Source organism: Quercus lobata, chromosome 3, assembly GCF_001633185.2.
Source record: "Quercus lobata isolate SW786 chromosome 3, ValleyOak3.0 Primary Assembly, whole genome shotgun sequence".
NCBI lineage: Eukaryota > Viridiplantae > Streptophyta > Magnoliopsida > Fagales > Fagaceae > Quercus > Quercus lobata.
In genome coordinates this window covers 68470872-68489707 of record NC_044906.1, presented here as the reverse complement: position 1 = coordinate 68489707, position 18836 = coordinate 68470872, and the positions used below count along the sequence as shown (strand labels likewise).

Here is an 18836-nt window from a genome sequence, read left to right as displayed (position 1 = left end):
ACGAGAGTTACGTGGTTCAACCTAACGGCCTACATCCACAGAGGAAACCCTAAAAGGCTACATCAATAATATATTATAGTATAATACAAATCCTGTATTACAATGAATCATAACATGTGTATATATAGTAGACTAATAGACTTCTAGTACAAGTAGGAGACTTGACTTGCACACAAAGTAGAATTAGGCTTGGGCTTATGCTAATGGGCTAATATATCTCTAACAGTTGTGAACCTTAACTAATGGAATGACCCCCCTGGTACCCACACAAATCTAAAGCAACGATCTACATCAAAAGTAGCTGAGATGTAGGAACTGGAATTGAGAACAACAATAAGTTACTCTTGGCGTTACTTAAAAGCTATACCATAGACCTGGGGGTTTACATAGAAGGCATTAGACAAGAAAGCCTTGTTAAGCTCAACACCAGAAAACCCGGCTTCAGAGATCTTCATTCCTGTTTCCCTGGTAAGGTGACACCCATCAGCAACTGTCTGTTGCAAAGGATCAAGAACATTCTGTATAAATCTAAGAACTGTTCCATCTGCACCACCAAAACAATAGCAAAAAGAATGGAAAAGGAAAAGGCCATTCACTATTAGAATAATAGTTGAATAAAAATTCACCATTTCTTAACAATTTAAGTTTTGAGGACAATAAGTAATTTATCATTCACTAGATCGACAACTTTCTGTCTTGCTAGGTAACCAAGAAGTTCAGCTTAATACCTTTAGCAGCCACATGTTCCACAAAAAGGTAAACACCACCAGGTCTCAGCACCCTCTTCACCTCTGGGTACAATGGTAATAGAGAATTTGTCAAATATTTGGATATTGAGTCAGAAAATCCTAGTAACTATGCACCTCCTTGGGGTGCATTTGGAAATTAATCTATCAGTTTTTTGCATATAAGCATTTAACATAAGCATGCATGTTATGTTTGGTCCTCATTAGGTAATCAGTTCAGACTTTCAGTCTTCATTTCTGCCAATGCTCCATTATAGTATTATCTCTAATCTAGCGTATGAATTTTTGCCTTCAAATGCTACAAAACTGTGTTGTGCATCCAAATGCTACACATTTTTTCCACTCAGTCTGTTGAATCCAAATCTCAGTAATTAAATGTAATAAGCTCTGAAAATAAGGTAACACCAATACTCAAGTTATTAAATCAAACTCCAAAACAATCAACTTATTAGTTAGAACGACAACACAGTTAAGCAAGCAATTATAGGAAAAGTCTAACCAATTCGCAAAAAGAAAATCATACTGTATATGAAGTACTTGGCTTATGCATGCTCCATTGCTTCTCACAGAATATGAGGTTTCTATATAAACTTCAACTAATTAAATCTATAAAAGTAAAAAGGAATTTTTAAGAGCTAGATGGTTAAATACCTTTCAATGCCACATCAACATCTTTAACAGAACACAACACAAGTGTTCCAACAACTGCATCAACAGAAGCATCACCTAAGGGTATAGCCTCCCCAACCTGTATAATTTTTGCATCTTCAGAATCTAAAGAACAGCTTTGTAGTTCACAACCAAATATTACCAAGGGAAAAAACAATAAAATCTAGTAGAAAGATATAACATGCCAAAACCTGCCTTCCAAAGTAGCAAGGGCTTGAAGCATTGGTTAAAGTATCAGTTTTCCAACTCAATATGCAAATTTAACCGATCAAATGCACATCACTAGAGATGCTTCAATTGCCTTACATAAGAATCCTAGGCTATCAATCCAATTGTTGATATTTGAAACAATTGTCATTGGATCTTTCCCCACTAAAATGTCTGAGAAGCATTTTCCAGTCATTTGGATACTTTTCCCCACATGGGTAGTTAAAGCCAAAATACCACATATGTTGCAAATTATAATGGCATAGAGTGCTACTACTTGGACACCACCAGTGGATATTTCTAGAATTTAAATTATGGAAAGTACAATATTCAGGCAGAGAAATGTTATATCATAAAAAGTTCAGAATAAAGTAGTGCCATAAAGGGAAGCATTCTTACTGCATGTAAGAATTCAAAATTTGTAAGTGGCAGGCCAGCGGCCTCTGCTGCTGCCTGAGCATACTTTTCCATCTTTCTATTGGGATCCATACCGAAAACCTGGACATCAGCTTCACTGGCATAGTACTTGAGATTAGGGCCTGTACCAATGCCAATCTCCAACACTTTCTGAGCCTTCCCCTTCAAGTTACTAAACAATTGTGACTTGTAATCTGCAATCTACCACACAACATAAGATTGCACACACAAGTGCTGTCAAATATGTTTACACTTGACATGAAAAGTCATACATGTACCACACTCCAAACTAATTGCTCTAAAATAAGCTCTAACCTCAGCTTCATAAGAGTCCTTGAATTTATCCAAAAATGATGCATGGAACTCCTCGTACCAATCTGGTCTTGGAGGGCGAACCTTGTTCAAAACAGACTACACAAACGAATTGTTACTCTTAAATCCTAACTGACACATAATTTTCAACTTATACAGGCAATTCAGAAGTTGGGTGGAGCATCAAACACTACATGTCACGACATTGGTACAACACTTAGCTTATGCTTATGCCAATATAAATCAAGTTTGTAGCACTAACAAAAATGTCTCATATTATCTAAAATCACAAAAGGCCTATACTTTTCGTCCCTTAAATTTTATCCAAAATTGCTTTTCGTTTCTCAAATTTTTCAACAGTTTCAGTTCAATCCTTGAAAAAGTTAAATAGTATCAATTTCAATGCTGATGTGATGTGACTAACTTGTCATTGACAAAAATAAATTTATTTGCAAATAGATAGAATGACTAAATTAATAACTTTTAAATATTTGACTAAATTGTAAATTGCACCCTTTGAGTTCATTTTGAATTTGTTACCTTTTATTTAAAATTTTAAATTCATCATTCACGAGACTATTATATCACTTTAAATCTTAACCCCCCTTACGTTCCTCTACTAATGATGTGGCCGTTAAATGTCACCTAAGTTCAAAATAACATACTTTTTCTATAGAGGAAAAAGAACGAACTCGGGCCAATTTTTTTTTTTTTTGAAATGAAAAAGCATATTTCATCCAAATTATTATGAATTTTTTTTTCTTTTTTCTTGATCTCTATAGAATATTTCTTTTTTGTGGGTTCTAGTTAGAGCAACTTAATTATAAAATCTGTTTTCGTAAAATAAAATAGGGTAAATTATATCTTATTCACCCGTGGTTTGACTGAAATTTAAGTTGCTTATCTGTGGTTTGACCAAAATTTAATTTACCTACTTGTGGTTTATAATCATATGATTCAAGTTCTTTTTTATCTCATTTGATATTGTATTTTTATGTTTTTTGTATTTTTGGATAAAAGAGACGTAAAAGTAGAGTAAAATTACATTTTTAATCATGTTTTTAACAAATAGTGGTTACGAAACTCTAATAAAGCTAACCTCTTGTAGGTAAAATGTCAAATTTCAAACTAAAGTTAAACAACTTAAATTTCAACCAAACACATACGAAAAAATTATAATATGCACAATAAAATATATAGGTTTAATCCCACCTATACTAAAACCCAATTAAAATCATGGTCTAACAATAAAAAAAAAAAAAACAATCATCACGGAAAAGGTTCAAATTATATTCTATCTACCAACATAAAGTAAAATCTCTCTCTCCTTTTTTTTAGTTTGCTTTGGAAAGAAGAAGTTAGAAGTGTACCCTATAATCATCAGAGTGTAAATCGGAAGCATTAGAGGGGCGATTAGGGAACGCAGCCAAAGCCATTGAGGTTGCCGTTGCTCCTTCAATGAAACGCCTTCTTCCGCATATACAGCTAAACGACTCACCGTGGCTTCTCTTTATTGGTGCTTTCCGCTTATCATCATCATCATCATACCGCAAATCAGAACAACTGATAGCTGTGATTTTGCCACGTGGAGGTTTCAGTTTAGACCAACGAGGACTATAAGGTGTAATCTTAGGAGCGCTGGAGAAGAAGAACACGAACGACGACTTAACTGCCATTCTCTCTCTCTCTCACTCTCAAATTGTCAGGGGGGTCATTCTACGGTACCCCCAGTTTTTGTAGTCGGCATGGTACCTACCTTAGATCCTAGCCGTTGACTTTATTGTTTATGGCCGAAAATTGAAAACATGGATACCGCTAATGGTTGAATTGCTAGAGGCTGAAAAGTGAAAATATTATAAAATTATTTTGCCAAATTTTATAATGTTAGATCTCATAAACAGTATACAGAACCATTTGCGTGAGATTGGATATCATGATTCAGCTGTATCCAAACTCAAGTGTCTTGATATTGACAGTTCATTTAATATTAGTGCTATACAGGTGACAGGTTTAGCAGGTCAGGTATAAAAACCGAAAAAAGGAAGAGAAAAATCAGTTTGGGTTTGTTCTCTAATTTGATATTAGAAAGCGTGCAGAGACCATCCTCTTTTGGCTGTGGGTCTTGTGTTTTGATAACCTCCGCATAGAAGACAAAAATTACCAATAACCAGCGATCCTAAGGCCAAATCACGCTGTTGAGGACCTTGCAACCACTAAGCAATCTCACCATATAGTATAGACCTGTGCCGTTCTACCGTGTGTGGCCGTACTGCATTTTGCAGTGGAGGTCGTGGTGGCCCTGCTTCCAAAGCGGTGAACTGCATGCCGTACACAAATTAGAAAGATTTTTAGAAGTTGATGTGTGTTTTTTTTTTGGCCAGTAAAACTTAAACACAACAACATTTCATTTTTTTTTTTTTTGGCCAAAAATGAAAATTGCACCTTTTATATTTGATCAAAACTTATTTATGCCCTTTAATTTTATTTTTGTTCATTTGAGTTCAAGTTCATTTAATTATTAAGGTCTCTCAATTTTTGTTAAATGTTGTTGGGTACAAATTTTTAATTTTTCTATAGAATTTTTTAAATTAAAAAAAAAAATCCAATTAACTATTAAATATTTTTCAAGAAAAAAAATTAAACCTTATTTTTTTAGAATACTAACCAGTTAAGAACACTAACAACCTTTTTCAACAATTACTCTCTCAAGAACACTAACAACAAAAATAAAAATAAGAAATAGTTGAATTAAAATTTTACTATTTAGAAAAATAGATTTTTTATTTAATTGTGCACATATATGCATGACACAATTAAAAAAAAAATATATATATATATATAACACAACTTAGTACCCATAAAAAATAATTTGAAATTTAAAATTTAGAAACAAACACAAATCATAAATTAAGATATAAAAATAGAAAAATAACAAAAAAACATACTTGGAGATAGAGAATCGAGAGAGGTCACCAGTGAGAAATTTCAAATAAGCTTCTTTTATATATATAATTAGTTTAGGTCATGTAGCATCCAAAGTTGCTCCCCAAAAATTTTGGTACCATTTAACATAAGATGAAACTGTCAAATGTGATTGAACAATAAAGGAACCATTGAATGTGACAAAAGTACGGTTAAATGTGATGTTGATATTACCCAAAGTGACGATGAAATTGTCAAATGTGAGAAAAAAATTAGGGTACTATTGAATGTGACAAAAATACTATCAAAAGTGATATTAGTACTGCTCAATATGACGATGAAACTGTCAAATGTGAGAAAACAAATTAGGGTAGCACCGAATGTGACAAAAGTACGGTCAAATGTGATATTGATATTGCCCAATGTGATAATGAAGCTATCAAATGTGAAAAAAAAAAGTCAAATGTAATATAGGTACCGATCAACATGATGATGAAATTGTCAAATGTGAGAAAACAAATTATAGAAAACTAAGGTACCACTGAATGTGACAAAAGTACAGTCATATATGATATTGATACTACCCAATGTGATGATGAAACTATTAAATGTGGAAGAAAAATGATCACACAGAATGTAAAAAAAGTACGGTCAGATGTGATATTGATATTACCCAATGTGATAATGAAGCTATCAAATGTGAAAAAAAATAGTCAAATGTGATATTGGTACCGATCAAAGTGATGATGAAACTGTCAAATGTGAGAAAACAAATTATAGAAAACTAGGGTCCCACTGAATGTGACAAAAGTACAGTCATAGATGATATTGATATTGCCCAATGTGATGATGACACTATTAAATGTGGAAAAAAAATGGTCCCACAAAATGTAACAAAAGTACAATCATATGTGATGTTGGTATTGACTAATGTGACTATAGATATCGCATTTTGTACCCCTTATGACTCAAGCCCCATTCCCCAATGATGTTGAAATTCTAAAACCTAAGGTTGGTTTAGGGCCCAATCAAACTTAAATTGACTTGAAGAAGGTTTTTATGAAAAAATATAACTCTTTTATGAATTAAATAAGTTATTTTTGGAAAATAAAGTTCATGGAAACCCTAGGGTATGCGTATGGTTAAATGTGATATTGGTATTATCCAGTGTGAAGATAAAACTGTCAAATGTAAAAAAAAAAAAAAAAAAAAAAAAAAAAGGAACCACTAAATGTGACAAAAGTACCGTCAAATGTGATGTTGGTATTGCCGAATGTGACAATGAAATCATAAAATGTGAGAAAAAAAAATAAAGGAACCACCAAATGTGACAAAAGAACAATTACATGTGATATTGGAATTGCACAATGTGAGGATGGAACCATCAAATGTGAGAAAAAATAAGGGAACCACCAAATACGACAAAAGAATTGTCACATGTAATGTTGGAATTGCGCCAATGTGAGGATGCAAACGTCAAATGTGTGAAAAAAAAAAAAAAAAAAAAAAAACCCCACCAAATGTGACAAAAAAAAAAAAAACCACCAAATGTGACAAAAGAACTGTCACATGTGAGGTTGAAACTGCATAATGTGATGATGGAACTGTCAAATGTGAGGATTTGGTAACATGGTGTGGGTCCGAGAGGTCTGCAATCCGGCCCAAACTCTATCTAGGCCTAGGGCCCGTGCCGAGGAGGTATCTTGCCGAGGACGAATGATCAGTGGCCGGGGTAGCAAGGGGAACGGCTGAGAACTTACCCTGTCCTCGGCATTCCAGAGCTTCAATGGGAAGACCAACATCATGGTGTAGGCAATCCCCAAACAGCCCCCTCAAGGGGATGTGAACGGAATGGGGCCCATAGGGAAGCAGGGTGTGAAATTGGACCAAGGAAAATGCGTCCCCTCTTCAGTAAATGCACCTGCCAATACCCAGAACTGATTAATGAGAAAAGACGTTTGGACGGTGTAAACTTCGATCCATGCAACTAATAGAAAGTTAGACGGGACGGTTGATGGGATGGATACAGAAATAAGCTCCTGCCTGACCTACAAGTGAAGGGTCAGGATCAGCCAGGACGGACTATATAATAAAAAGGAAGGTGCACCAACCGGGGGGCTGGGAAAAATGGCCAAAAACGAGAGCCTCCCAGCCCACCTCCAGGAGAAAGACTCCAGGGGTGAAGATCACTTAACCTTGTATGAACACCGTGAAAAACCCACCACCTGGTGATCAGGGCCTAGCCTTTCAAACCCACGCTCTACAAATGACATTGTTTGGGCCTTTTCACGTGCGAACCCTACACTGTTACGGTCCGCCTCGAATCGTGTCCTTACACATGGTATAACAGGTTATCTATTAGTGGGTACCGTACCCTCTAAAACAAAGAGGGGTACAGTAGAATTACCCTTATTTAATTATTTATTTATTAAATAATAATTATCACACACTCATTATTGTATGTTCATCGTGCACGTACACACGGTCACATAAGTTGAAAACACAATTTTATTCTTTCACAATTTGTATTGAAATTGTATTTTCAAAACACAATTCTAAAGTAAATGTGTATGAAGGTTGTGTTTAAGATTAGAGTTTAAAGTTAGCTTATTTTACTATTTATCTTATTTTTACTACTAATTAACTTATTTTTGCTATTATTCATAAGTCTCACTGCACTTTTTGCTACTAGTCATAGATCCAACTCTACAATACTTTTAGCAAAAAATTTTCAATTTCGGCTAAATAAACTGTTCTCAAATGGACCCAAAGTGCACCATAACAAGTGTGTAACATGATTTTTTATTTATTAATATACTAATATTACCTTGAACTTTGATTGAGTGTCAATTGGGTCATTATTGGATATTTGATTTAAGCAATTCACTCTTGAACATTAGGCTTGTGATAACTATTTTGTTTGCATTTTCTATTAATGGATTTAATTACATGATGTGCATATTGTTTCAACCACATTATCAATAAGTTAAAATGGTTAAATCATAGATTAATAATACTGAGATTAAATTAAACTTTACTTGTGGGTTCAAGTTGGTTTAAATGGTAAAATTTCTTGTAGTTGAATAAGAGATTTAGGATTTGAACCTCGTCTACATAAAAAATCAATTGATGTCTTAAGCTGATGATTAGAGCAATTATTATGGAATGGGCAATATAAGTTGAAATACTATATAAATAAAAAATTACTTAATAAGTTAACAGTTGGATGACTAAGTATCTTAACATATATTTTTGCATTTAATTTTGTCATTTTTAACATGATATTAAATTGGGGATTTTCTTTGCAAGTGCTAGGTCACATATCATCTCATGCATATCCATGTCATTACATATAAAAATGATCATGCTCGTGTAGTGTCATATATATATTATGGTAAATGGCAAACTACACCCTTAAAGTTCGCAGGTGTTTGGATTTTACAATCTAAAGTTTCAGAATTTGGATTTTACAGAGGTTGATTGGATTTTATACCTTAATGTTTTAAAATTTGAATCTTACCCCCTAAAGTTTGGGGTGTTTGGATTTTAGACCCCCAAATTCTGAAAATTCAAGTGTAAAATCCAAACACCCATAAACTTTAAAGAGTAAAATCCATATTCTAAAATGAAAAGGAAAAAAAAAAAATACTAACATGGGTTCGCAATGCGTTCTCAAAAGGAGTAATTTGTATCGCATACCCTTTCCTTGGATGCTATAAATGTAAACTCTATGAGGATATCGTTAGAGGAAATTCCTTCATGTATCACCACACATGTACTTATACATGTAAAACACTTTTTTGAACAAAATAAAATATGTTGTTTGACATCAAACAAAGAAACATGGTAAATTGCTTGATACTATCCAACGTCTCAATTCATAAGATTGATAGAATATATATATATATATATATAAATAAAATGTTAACAAATATCTTAAGGGTATTGGTTTAAGAATTATTTTTAGAAAAAATTTATGGGAAAATGATAAAGCAATTGATTTTTCTGACAGTTTTTTATATTTTCCATAAAAGAAGTGTTAAAAACTTTTTTAATATAGTTTATTAACAAATACCTTAAAACACCTATTAGTATGATCCATATATGAAATCCAATATAATTCAGCTACTACATGATATCAATTTCAGGTCCAAAACGCCGCTATCAACACAACTCTAAGACTAAAAAATACAATAATATAAAATCAAATAATACAGTATCTTTGAATAATTTTATTATACAATTAGAAACAGAAACTTAAACACTTTCATATATCAAGTTTAGCTATTAGTTGCGTCAACCTTTGAAGCTACTTCCATCAAATCTAAAACCATAGCATAGAAAAAAAAAATCATTAAATAAAGTAGATAAAGAAGAATCCAAATCTTCTGTCTCACATATTGTGCTCCACTCCATGCTTCGCTAATAAAAACATGACATTTGGCTTCTTTTATTTTATTTTTTCCACTTGAAACTAACGGGATGTTGCTTAACGTTAAACATAAATATTTATAAGTTCTCAAACAAACTAGAGGTTTAATGATTCTGAATTTGGCACCGTGGCACTGGAGCTCTGGAATTATATTCTAGGCTTAAATACATGACTTTTCATATAACAACAAAGCCTAGCTAATACCATCTAATTCCAAATTGAATACCCAACTCGATCCATGTTGCCGAAATGCAACTCCATAGGGAAACTGTTAGGATTAATTATAGTTAGTGTTTTACATGTTTGCTATAGCTTTCGAAATTTCAGAATGGTCTTACCTTAAAATTGTAAATCTCTTTTTATCATGTGAGTTCAAATGAGAGTTTTATTATTATTGGTAACCGTATACAGGAAACAATTGGGATTGCTAGATTTTGTGTTTTATATGTTTGTAGAATTTTTACAGGAAACAATGTGTTGATGTAGCTCTTTAGGTTGTGAAAGTAATTGGAGTACATTTGGAATAGTAAGACCAAATGACTTTGGTATATTATCCCCCAGTTGAGAATTCTCTATTAAAATTGGTACAACTTTAAGTACGCTCAAAAAGGAGAAAACTGTTTAAACCAAAAAATAAAAATAAAAAAAAATAAAAAATGAATGAGTTGGTATTTGTTATGTAAAACTTGAAGATAAAAGAGAAAATACCTAAACCATCATGTGCGAAAGAAGAAATTGGTTTGAAGAACTTGTCTTCAGATGATGAGTGGATAGCAAAGGGTGTTGACTAGAAGATGATGGTGCAGATTTTGCTGAAGATAATGAAGTAACAATTCTAATGCCTTCCTTTATAGATTTAAAAAATAAAAAATAATAGTTACATGTGTATAGTGTGAATGTGTGATCACTATTGTATCATTTGGTTATCAATGTTAGGTGATGATGAGGGTTCAAGAGCTGCTGCTGAAGGAAAAAGTGTGCTAGTATTTTGGTACTTGGTTGGTTTCTAATTAAACATTCACTAAACTTTTTAAATACATTGCGTTAAAACTTAAATATATTTGTTTCATTAGTATAGACGTAGCGATGTAGGACATCAAATTAAATCAGATGATCAAAATCTTTATTTTTTTATGGAAGATTCATAATTTACGTGATTATTCAATATACAAAGTCACTATTAATGTGTTTTTTGCTTCAAAGCTAAAAATAGGTAGGATCTTACAATCCACGATCCGATCTTATGATTCATGATCTGTCTACCTCCTACGATCCTACGTAGAATCCCGATTTTGACATCCTTGATGTTGGGTCAATTAAGAATTTGTGTTTTACGTGTTTGATGCTAGATTGGTGAAAGAATACATTAAACTTTTGTAGTACAGTGACTAAGGTCAATTAAGTGTGGCTATGCTACTAAAAATGCACAAGCTATGAGATATAAGGTGACATTTTAGATTGTATGCATGGTTGTTGTTCAGTTTGACTCAACTGTCTTATCAAGGGCTAAAAACATTCTTTATGGACTTTGATTCTAGCTGTGTTTTAGTTTAGTATATTGCCTCAAGAAACTGAGGTGCTTCATGAGAAAACTTTTGTTACAAACTTAATCTTTTTATTTTTGGTAATCAAATCTTATTTTCTTTCACAATTTATTGCAAATGTGTCAACCAATGCTAGTTGTGTACTACCAGATTTATGGCACTCCAATGTACAATGCAAGATGGCAAGCTACATTTACCCCAAAAAAAAAAAAATATATATATATATATATATATCCCTTTGGAGCCAACCTATACCAGCCTATCTTGTTCATTATCTGAACCAAAGGAAGCGACTTAATGACTAAGGGTTTGTTTGAGATTTGCTTATTTTGCTAAAACTGAATTTTTTTTGCTAAAAATACTATAGACAAAAGTTAAAGTTAGCTAAAATAATATATTGGGACCCATGAATAGTACCAAAAAGTGCAGTGAGACCCATAAATAGTAGTAAAAATAAGCTGAATGATAAAATAAGTGGGCAAAATTAATCATGCCAAACGGATACTAAAGCAACACATATATTAAACAATCTGTTAAATTTTCATTCCACCCACTTCACTGTGCACCAAATTGAGATATAGGGCATGCTGGTGTGGGCATTATGGAGTGCAAGGAACATGTTTAATTTTGAGGGGAAATAGCTTCCCCCAAACTAGGTAATGGATATGGCTGATCTACTGCTACAAGATTACGAGGAGACTGCTGTGTATACACCAAATAGCAGCACAAAGGAGGAAAGACACCCAGCATGGGTTCAGGGGATAGTTCTTTGATTTTATTTGTCAGGGCTTTCTAGTTAAATATACCAGACCAAATTGTTCAATGGTTTTATTGTACTTGTTTTTTACATTCAGTAATAATAATTCTATCTCAACTGTAGTGTGGAGAGACAAAATGTTTAATTAATTAATAGTCTATCTTCTATACTTAAATGTTTAATTATGCAGGAAATTGTTCAGTGGTTTTGATGGCATCTGAAAAGTGATCTTTCAAGTCAGAGATGGTGCTAGTAGTGCTTTAATTCTTGGTCAACTTACAACTTCTTGACTTGACACAATTCTTGAAAACAAGGATTACATATCAAGAGTCTTCCAGGGATACCTGGCATACACTACAATCAAAATTTGATTCAAGACAAAAGAAAACAAGAAAAAAAATTGATTCAAAAGATGAACAAAATTTTATTAATATGTAAACCTTGATCACAAGGACATAATAGTTGACAATAGTCAACTTTTCCATTGACATAATACATAATTCCCACATAATGGCAGGAAAAAGAGTCTTGCATGCTTCAAGATCAAATGCTTAAACAATCTTAAGTGTTGTGACCTTGCACAACTACAAACAAGAAATCACATGTACGTATTTAGTTCCACACTTGGTATGTCTCTTGCTTCTCAACTGTACATTCTATCTAATGCCTGCAATGTGAGAAAATCACATAAGCCATTGCTATGTGAATGTAAATAATTACTACCAAGAAGAAATTACTGTAAAACATATAGTATTTTGTTATCATTTTTGTAAATATTTTAGCTACTCATTTAGAATAATTTATTTAGTTTCTCATTGCAAAATTCCAATGCTATTACTACCAACCAACAGCAGATTGTTAGGACATATGTGATTCAATGTTAGGAACATATGTCACTATTTTATGTAATTGACTAATCTTTTGACAAAATGCACTTTACTTGTAATTTGGCAGATTTAGGATGTGTTTAATGCTTCAAGAAATAAGGTTTCAAGTTTAAGTGTTAAAGCCATGCAAGTCTGTCCAAGAATCAAGTGTAAAAAGTGTTGTTCATTAAACCTCGACAATTATCATCTATCAAGGCTTAGAGAGCTATCTGAATCCCGAGGCTCGATAGCTTCTCGATAGATAGGTATCTGTCGAGGTTTTTGAAACTCAGTTTTTCAAGACTGTTTTTCATCCAATCCATGAGCATGTGTTTGGGCTTTCTTTTCTCACAACCCTAAACATATATAATGATTATTTTAAGGGCCGTAAAAAGTTACAGAAGTTGCACAAGAGCACAATTGCACAAGTGTGAAGAAGAGTGTAACCGGAAACCTAGTTTGCCCTAGTTCTTCATTCTCTTCAAGAAGCTACTATGTTTTGTACACCGTAGGGTTTTGTGACCAAACAACTTCATGATCTTTATCGAGTGATGAACAGAAGAACTTTGTAGCAAACATCCTTCTAAAATTGGTGATTAAGTCGTGTATTAAGATTTGCACAATTGGTTAGTCACATACTAAAAGCCGTGCATTGAAAAGAGAGATTGTCACTATAGAACAAGTCCAATGGGATATTGGGGTAAGGGTTCAACTGTAAGTTGGTATAAGGTACTGTAATTCCTTTACTTGTAACCGCTTGTTGTGATAATAGTGGATTCTCGGAAGTGGTGACCTTAAAATCACCTGGTGGGGTTTTTGCCATGTAGGTTTTCCCCATTGGTAAACAAATCACCATGTCAATTTAATTTCCACTGCATACTTAGTTTAATTGGTGATTTGTTTGTGCTACCATGTACATTGCATGTTAATTTGATTAATTAATAAACTTGGCTAATTAATCAATTAATTTATCACAAGGAGTCAACACGTTTTTGGCCTATCACACATAAAATCTTCAAGCTCCGGTTGGGGATGCACAAGAGGATCTCCATATACCTCCGTAGTTAATGTAAGCAAACTAATTATAATGATATTTTCTTGCTAAATTTCATAGCTCTATTCAACATAGAGACCAATCAGAGCATAAACTTCAAAATTTTTAAAAAGTACTGCTCAGATTGATTTTCAATGAAAATTCTTAAATTCCAATTTGTAAATGATTTGTTTCCTGTGTGTTTGTTCTAGGAATGGGTAATGGGTAATGGGAGAAGCTTAGAAAACCAAAAAAATTATTAAATTCATTTGTTCTTTGATTTTTTTGAGTCTTTAGTTATATATTTGTTGAAATATTAAAATGGTTACATTGTTGTGAATGTTCTAAGGAAACCAAATCATACATTCATAAAAATAGTAAAAATGCCCCATCTTTGCGCACCCTGCCCCAAGTGTATGCAACAAACATGCCATAATACAAATTGGGAAATAATATAATGACAAGTGTATGCAATAAATATGAAATAATAGAAATTGGGAAATAATGGAAGGGGACAAAGAGCTCCCAAAAACATACCTGTAATAATTCTTTATCGACAGCAAGCTTCATCACGGCAGAAGTTTCTTTCTCACCAGTATCAGCCTTTGAGTCTGTCTTTTCATTCCCATCAGACTTGAGCTCCATCTCAGAAGCTTTCGGTTTCTCTTTCTACTTAGAATAGTCCTCTCCTTCATCTTTTTCAATTCCTACCACCTTTTCAGGTGCAGCATTCACATCAGTCTTCTACTCTTCGCTTTTCACATTAGGTAAGTCATGTTGCATACCTGACTCCTCCATTTCTTTGTTCTCTTCAAGATCTTCCTCTAGATCTTCGTCATCTGTTTCATCTTCCATCTTCACCTCAACAACATGATCAACAGATTTATCCTCCTCCTTGACCTTGGTTTTGTCATCATCTGGTTGACCTGTGTTCAATGTTTCAGACTTAATATCTTGCTCTTTTACAGGGAGCTCACTGGTCTTTGCTCTCTTCACTGGTGATTTTTTATCCCTTTCCTTTTCTTGAATTTCATCCCATTGCCTCTTATGTTGATTTCTTCTTGTCACAAATTTTACACAGTTTCTGTGCGCACACACACCCATAAAAATAAGCATGTAAATGAGGATGCCTCAGTAAAGGAAGCCAGTAATATGCATATTGACATAGTCCATAACAAACCTGTAGAAATGTTAAAATACGACTACCCATCTAATATTGAAGCATTTCATACAACGATTCAGCAAATAATGACAACCGCAAGAAACATGAAATATAGTGAGGAAGAAACAACAAGCTATAATCTTGCTAGTTATAGAAGGTCAGACACAGAGAGAGAGAGAGAGAGAGAGAGAGAGAGACAGCATATAAAGAGAAATGGATCAAGCAGGAGAACAAACCTCAAATGTTGATTCTTGCATGTCCTTGTCAGTATAATCCAGGAGTGAATCCAGTGAAAGTGATAATGAACGAAGCTGTGATGGAAGATTCATAGTTAGACAAGGAGTACAAACAAGCTACATTAGATGGGGTGAACATACAGAATATATTTGAATAACATGTAGTATATAATGCTGCGTAGGATGGCAAAAACCTACTTTGGATTTCTTGCCCCATTTGGTTTCTAAAATTAATCCAGGGTGTCAAGTAGGTTCTTCAGGCTCTCTTTTCTTTCAAATCTTTATTTGATTTGCTTCTAGAGTCATCTTTTCCATCATTTTCTCTCAAATTTATTCTGCTATTTTCATTTGTAGTTTTGATATTATCTTGCTTCATCTTTGTCAAAAAAACAAATAAACAACTATTTTTGTTTTTTGCTTAATAAGGGAAGTTCTTACATAGTGTCAATCATTCCTCTGTGGATCAATTTCTGACTCAATGAGAAATTATTACTTGTGATAATCTAGCATTATTTTAACTGTAACAAAAATTAATCTTAAATCTACTGTTACCTCATGTACTATTCATGGCCGTGACCACACTTACACCCAAACTCATTGACTTTTCTACTCTAGATATTGTCACACAAACTCCTTGCTCGTGACTTCAAGAACCTCTTGAAATTTGATCTCTATAACAAACCTTGGGATCAGGAGCAAAGGAAAGGGGGCTAGTGGGGACATGGCCCCCCTTGACCTTTTAAAAATTCTCCCTCCCTCTTGTATTTTCAGTAAAATAAATAAATAAATTTGGACATAAATTTTAATAACGGCCCCCTAGATTTTTAATAAAAACATGTAATTCATTTATATAGATTATATATATATATTGATAGGCCAAAAATGTATTGACTTCTTGTGATGAATTAATTGATTAATTAGTCAAGTTTATTAATTAATCAAATTAACATGCAATTGCACGTGGCAGCACAAACAAATCACCAATTAAATTAAGTATGTAGCGGAAATTAAATTGACACGGTGATTTGTTTACGAATGGGGAAAACCTACACGGCAAAAACCCCACCGAGTGATTTTAATGTCACCACTTCCGAGAATTCACTATTATCACAACAAGCAGTTACAAGTAAAGGAATCTCAATACCTTATACCAACCTACAGTTGAACCCTTACTCCAATACCCAATTGGACTTGTTCTATAGTGATAATCTCTCATTTCAATGCACGGCTCTCAATATGTGACTAACCAATTACGCGAATCTCAGTACATGACTCTATCACCAACTAGAGAAGGACGTTGGCTGCAAAGTTTTTCAGTTCATCACATGATGAAGATCAAGAAGCTTATTGGTTACAAAACTTTACGGTGTACAAACATAGCAGCTTCTTCAAGAGAGAGATGAACTAAGGCAAATTCTGTCTCCGATCACAATTTGCATGAACAAAACTTTGTTCCACACTTATGCAACTTGTGTCACATTTGATGGCTCTTAAAATAATCTTTATATATGTCTAGAGTTGTGAGAAAAGAAAGTTCAAACATATACCCACAGATTGGATGAAAACAGAACTAAAAAATCTGTTTTTCATAAACCTTGACAGATACCCTATCTGTCGAGCAGCTGTTGAGTCACGGGCTGAAACTACTTTCTTTAAATCTCGATAGATGCTAGTTGTCGAGCTTTAATGAGCAACACTTTCACACTTGACTCTTGGACAGACTTGCATGGTTTTAACACTTGAACTTGAAACCTTGTTTCTAGAAGTATTAAACACATCTTAAATCTACCCAAATAAAAGTAAAGTGCGTTTTGTCAAAGGATTAGCCAATTACATAAAATAGTGACATATATTCCTAACATGTGAAACACATATGTCCTAACATATATATATATACACACACATACAAGATAAAAATTCTACTCTAGCCTAATTTAAGTGTATATGTGTGCTAAGCTTTCTCTGGGAGACTTGAACCCTGACCCTTATCCCCTCACACTCCACAAGCACTTATACTTTTGGAGTGACCATCGCGCCAAGGGCGCGTGATGGTAATGCATTTATATAGTTGATTAACACATTTTTTACTCCCTCTAATTACTCTTATGTCATTCATAGCTCATTAAATTAAAGTGTATATAATGTGTCCACACATAATTTAATTATATTTTGTTTTTATTAAATTGACTTGTATATTTTTAGACATGTCAAGACTTACCCTTTTTTTTGGCAAAGATGTAAAGACTTATTTAATGTAAATACATTTGTTTACACAATAAAATATCATATCTCAAATCAAAATTTCAAACATTCCATGTATAAGTAATTAATAATTAATATATATATATTTAGCTTCCCCCTCTAAAAAAATTTTCTAGCTCTACCACTGCTTGGGATGGTTTTATGGCTTCAACCTTAATCTGCATTATGACTGCAACAACACTTTAACCATATTGATTTTTCTCTATTTGTTTTTAAAACCGTGAGTGGAGGCTAGGTTTTCTCTCTAAATAACTCAAGTTATCTAGCATCTACAACCTCATTAAGAGTCTTGTTTAATGGGCATTTATATAGGCTCTCTAATTAGGGTTACAAAAACCCACTTGTAATGCAAACTTAATTAAAATTAAGTTAGATCAACAATTGAATATGCAATTCTCGATCGAGGATGTACTGAGATTCTAGAAGCATCATTTTCTTCAACAGATCTTGGTCTTACTTGACATATCTATCTTTTTAATTAATTGCTAATTTTCTGTCTTTCATAATTCAGTTATCTTAATTAAATAAAAATTTTAAAAAACATAACAGTCAACAGATCCTCACCACCTAGCACCATCACCATCTTTTGTTGACATCACATGGCCCACTACTACCCCTAACATCCATCATCAGCCCCACTAGCAATTAGAGATGTGTTCAACACTGCCTGACACAACCATTCATCGTCGCCATTATTAGGTATTGGTATTTGTTTCATTGGCAAATGCTATAATCTATAATTAAAACCCATTAAGAGATTTGAAAATGACAAGGAGGTGGTGGGTACCCATCATAGATTTGAAGAAGAAACTTGTTAGCGCGATGGTAAAATTTTCACCACTACACACCCTTGACACGATAACCACTCCACAAGTATAAGTACTTGTGAGGTGTGAGGGGCAAGGATCGTGGTTCAAGTCTCTGGGAGAGAGCTTCACACACACATACACTTAGATTAGGCTAAAATAGAATTTCTATCTTGTATAAAATAAATATATGAAAAGAATATAATCTGGTAATTTTATGCTCTAATTTTTTGTTGGAAAAATGGTTTACTAGGTCATGGACACTTACCGAAAACCATTAAAGTGTGAATGAGAAATTGATTCCAAAAGTGCCGGTCAACAGCCTTATCCATTAAATAAGGTGTGCAATCTCCTCTTCACGTGTGAGTCTCTGTCTCTTTCTGAACTTCAAGGCCTTTCCATGGGTCAAGAACATTAACAATACTCCTTTGTTGGTTTTTTTTTTTTTTTTCCAGATCGTTTTTG

The 18836-nt window shown here is 33.4% G+C and overlaps 1 protein-coding gene across 1 annotated transcript; it reads right to left on the bottom strand.

Moving 5' to 3' along the window:
- Window positions 1-226: 226 nt before the first annotated feature.
- On the bottom strand, window positions 227-4240 carry LOC115979700 (methyltransferase-like protein 7A). The gene is made up of 6 exons (XM_031101762.1): window positions 3722-4240; window positions 2355-2450; window positions 2022-2240; window positions 1398-1494; window positions 729-791; window positions 227-544 (listed from the first exon to the last, which is right to left on the bottom strand). Exons 1-6 carry the CDS (start codon window positions 4025-4027, stop codon window positions 351-353), a joined length of 975 nt encoding a protein of 324 aa, XP_030957622.1. The 5' UTR covers window positions 4028-4240; the 3' UTR covers window positions 227-350.
- Window positions 4241-18836: the final 14596 nt, after the last annotated feature.

Excerpts from the sequence above, each read along its gene's own strand:
- LOC115979700 (XM_031101762.1), bottom strand. The coding sequence starts at position 4,027 with ATGGCAGTTAAGTCGTCGTTCGTGTTCTTCTTCTCCAGCGCTCCTAAG. Across the intron at positions 2,451-3,721 it reads TACACTCTGATGATTATAGG|TCTGTTTTGAACAAGGTTCG; the intron begins GTACACTTCTAA and ends TCGTTTGTGTAG. Across the intron at positions 792-1,397 it reads TGTTGATGTGGCATTGAAAG|AGGTGAAGAGGGTGCTGAGA; the intron begins GTATTTAACCAT and ends CATTGTACCCAG.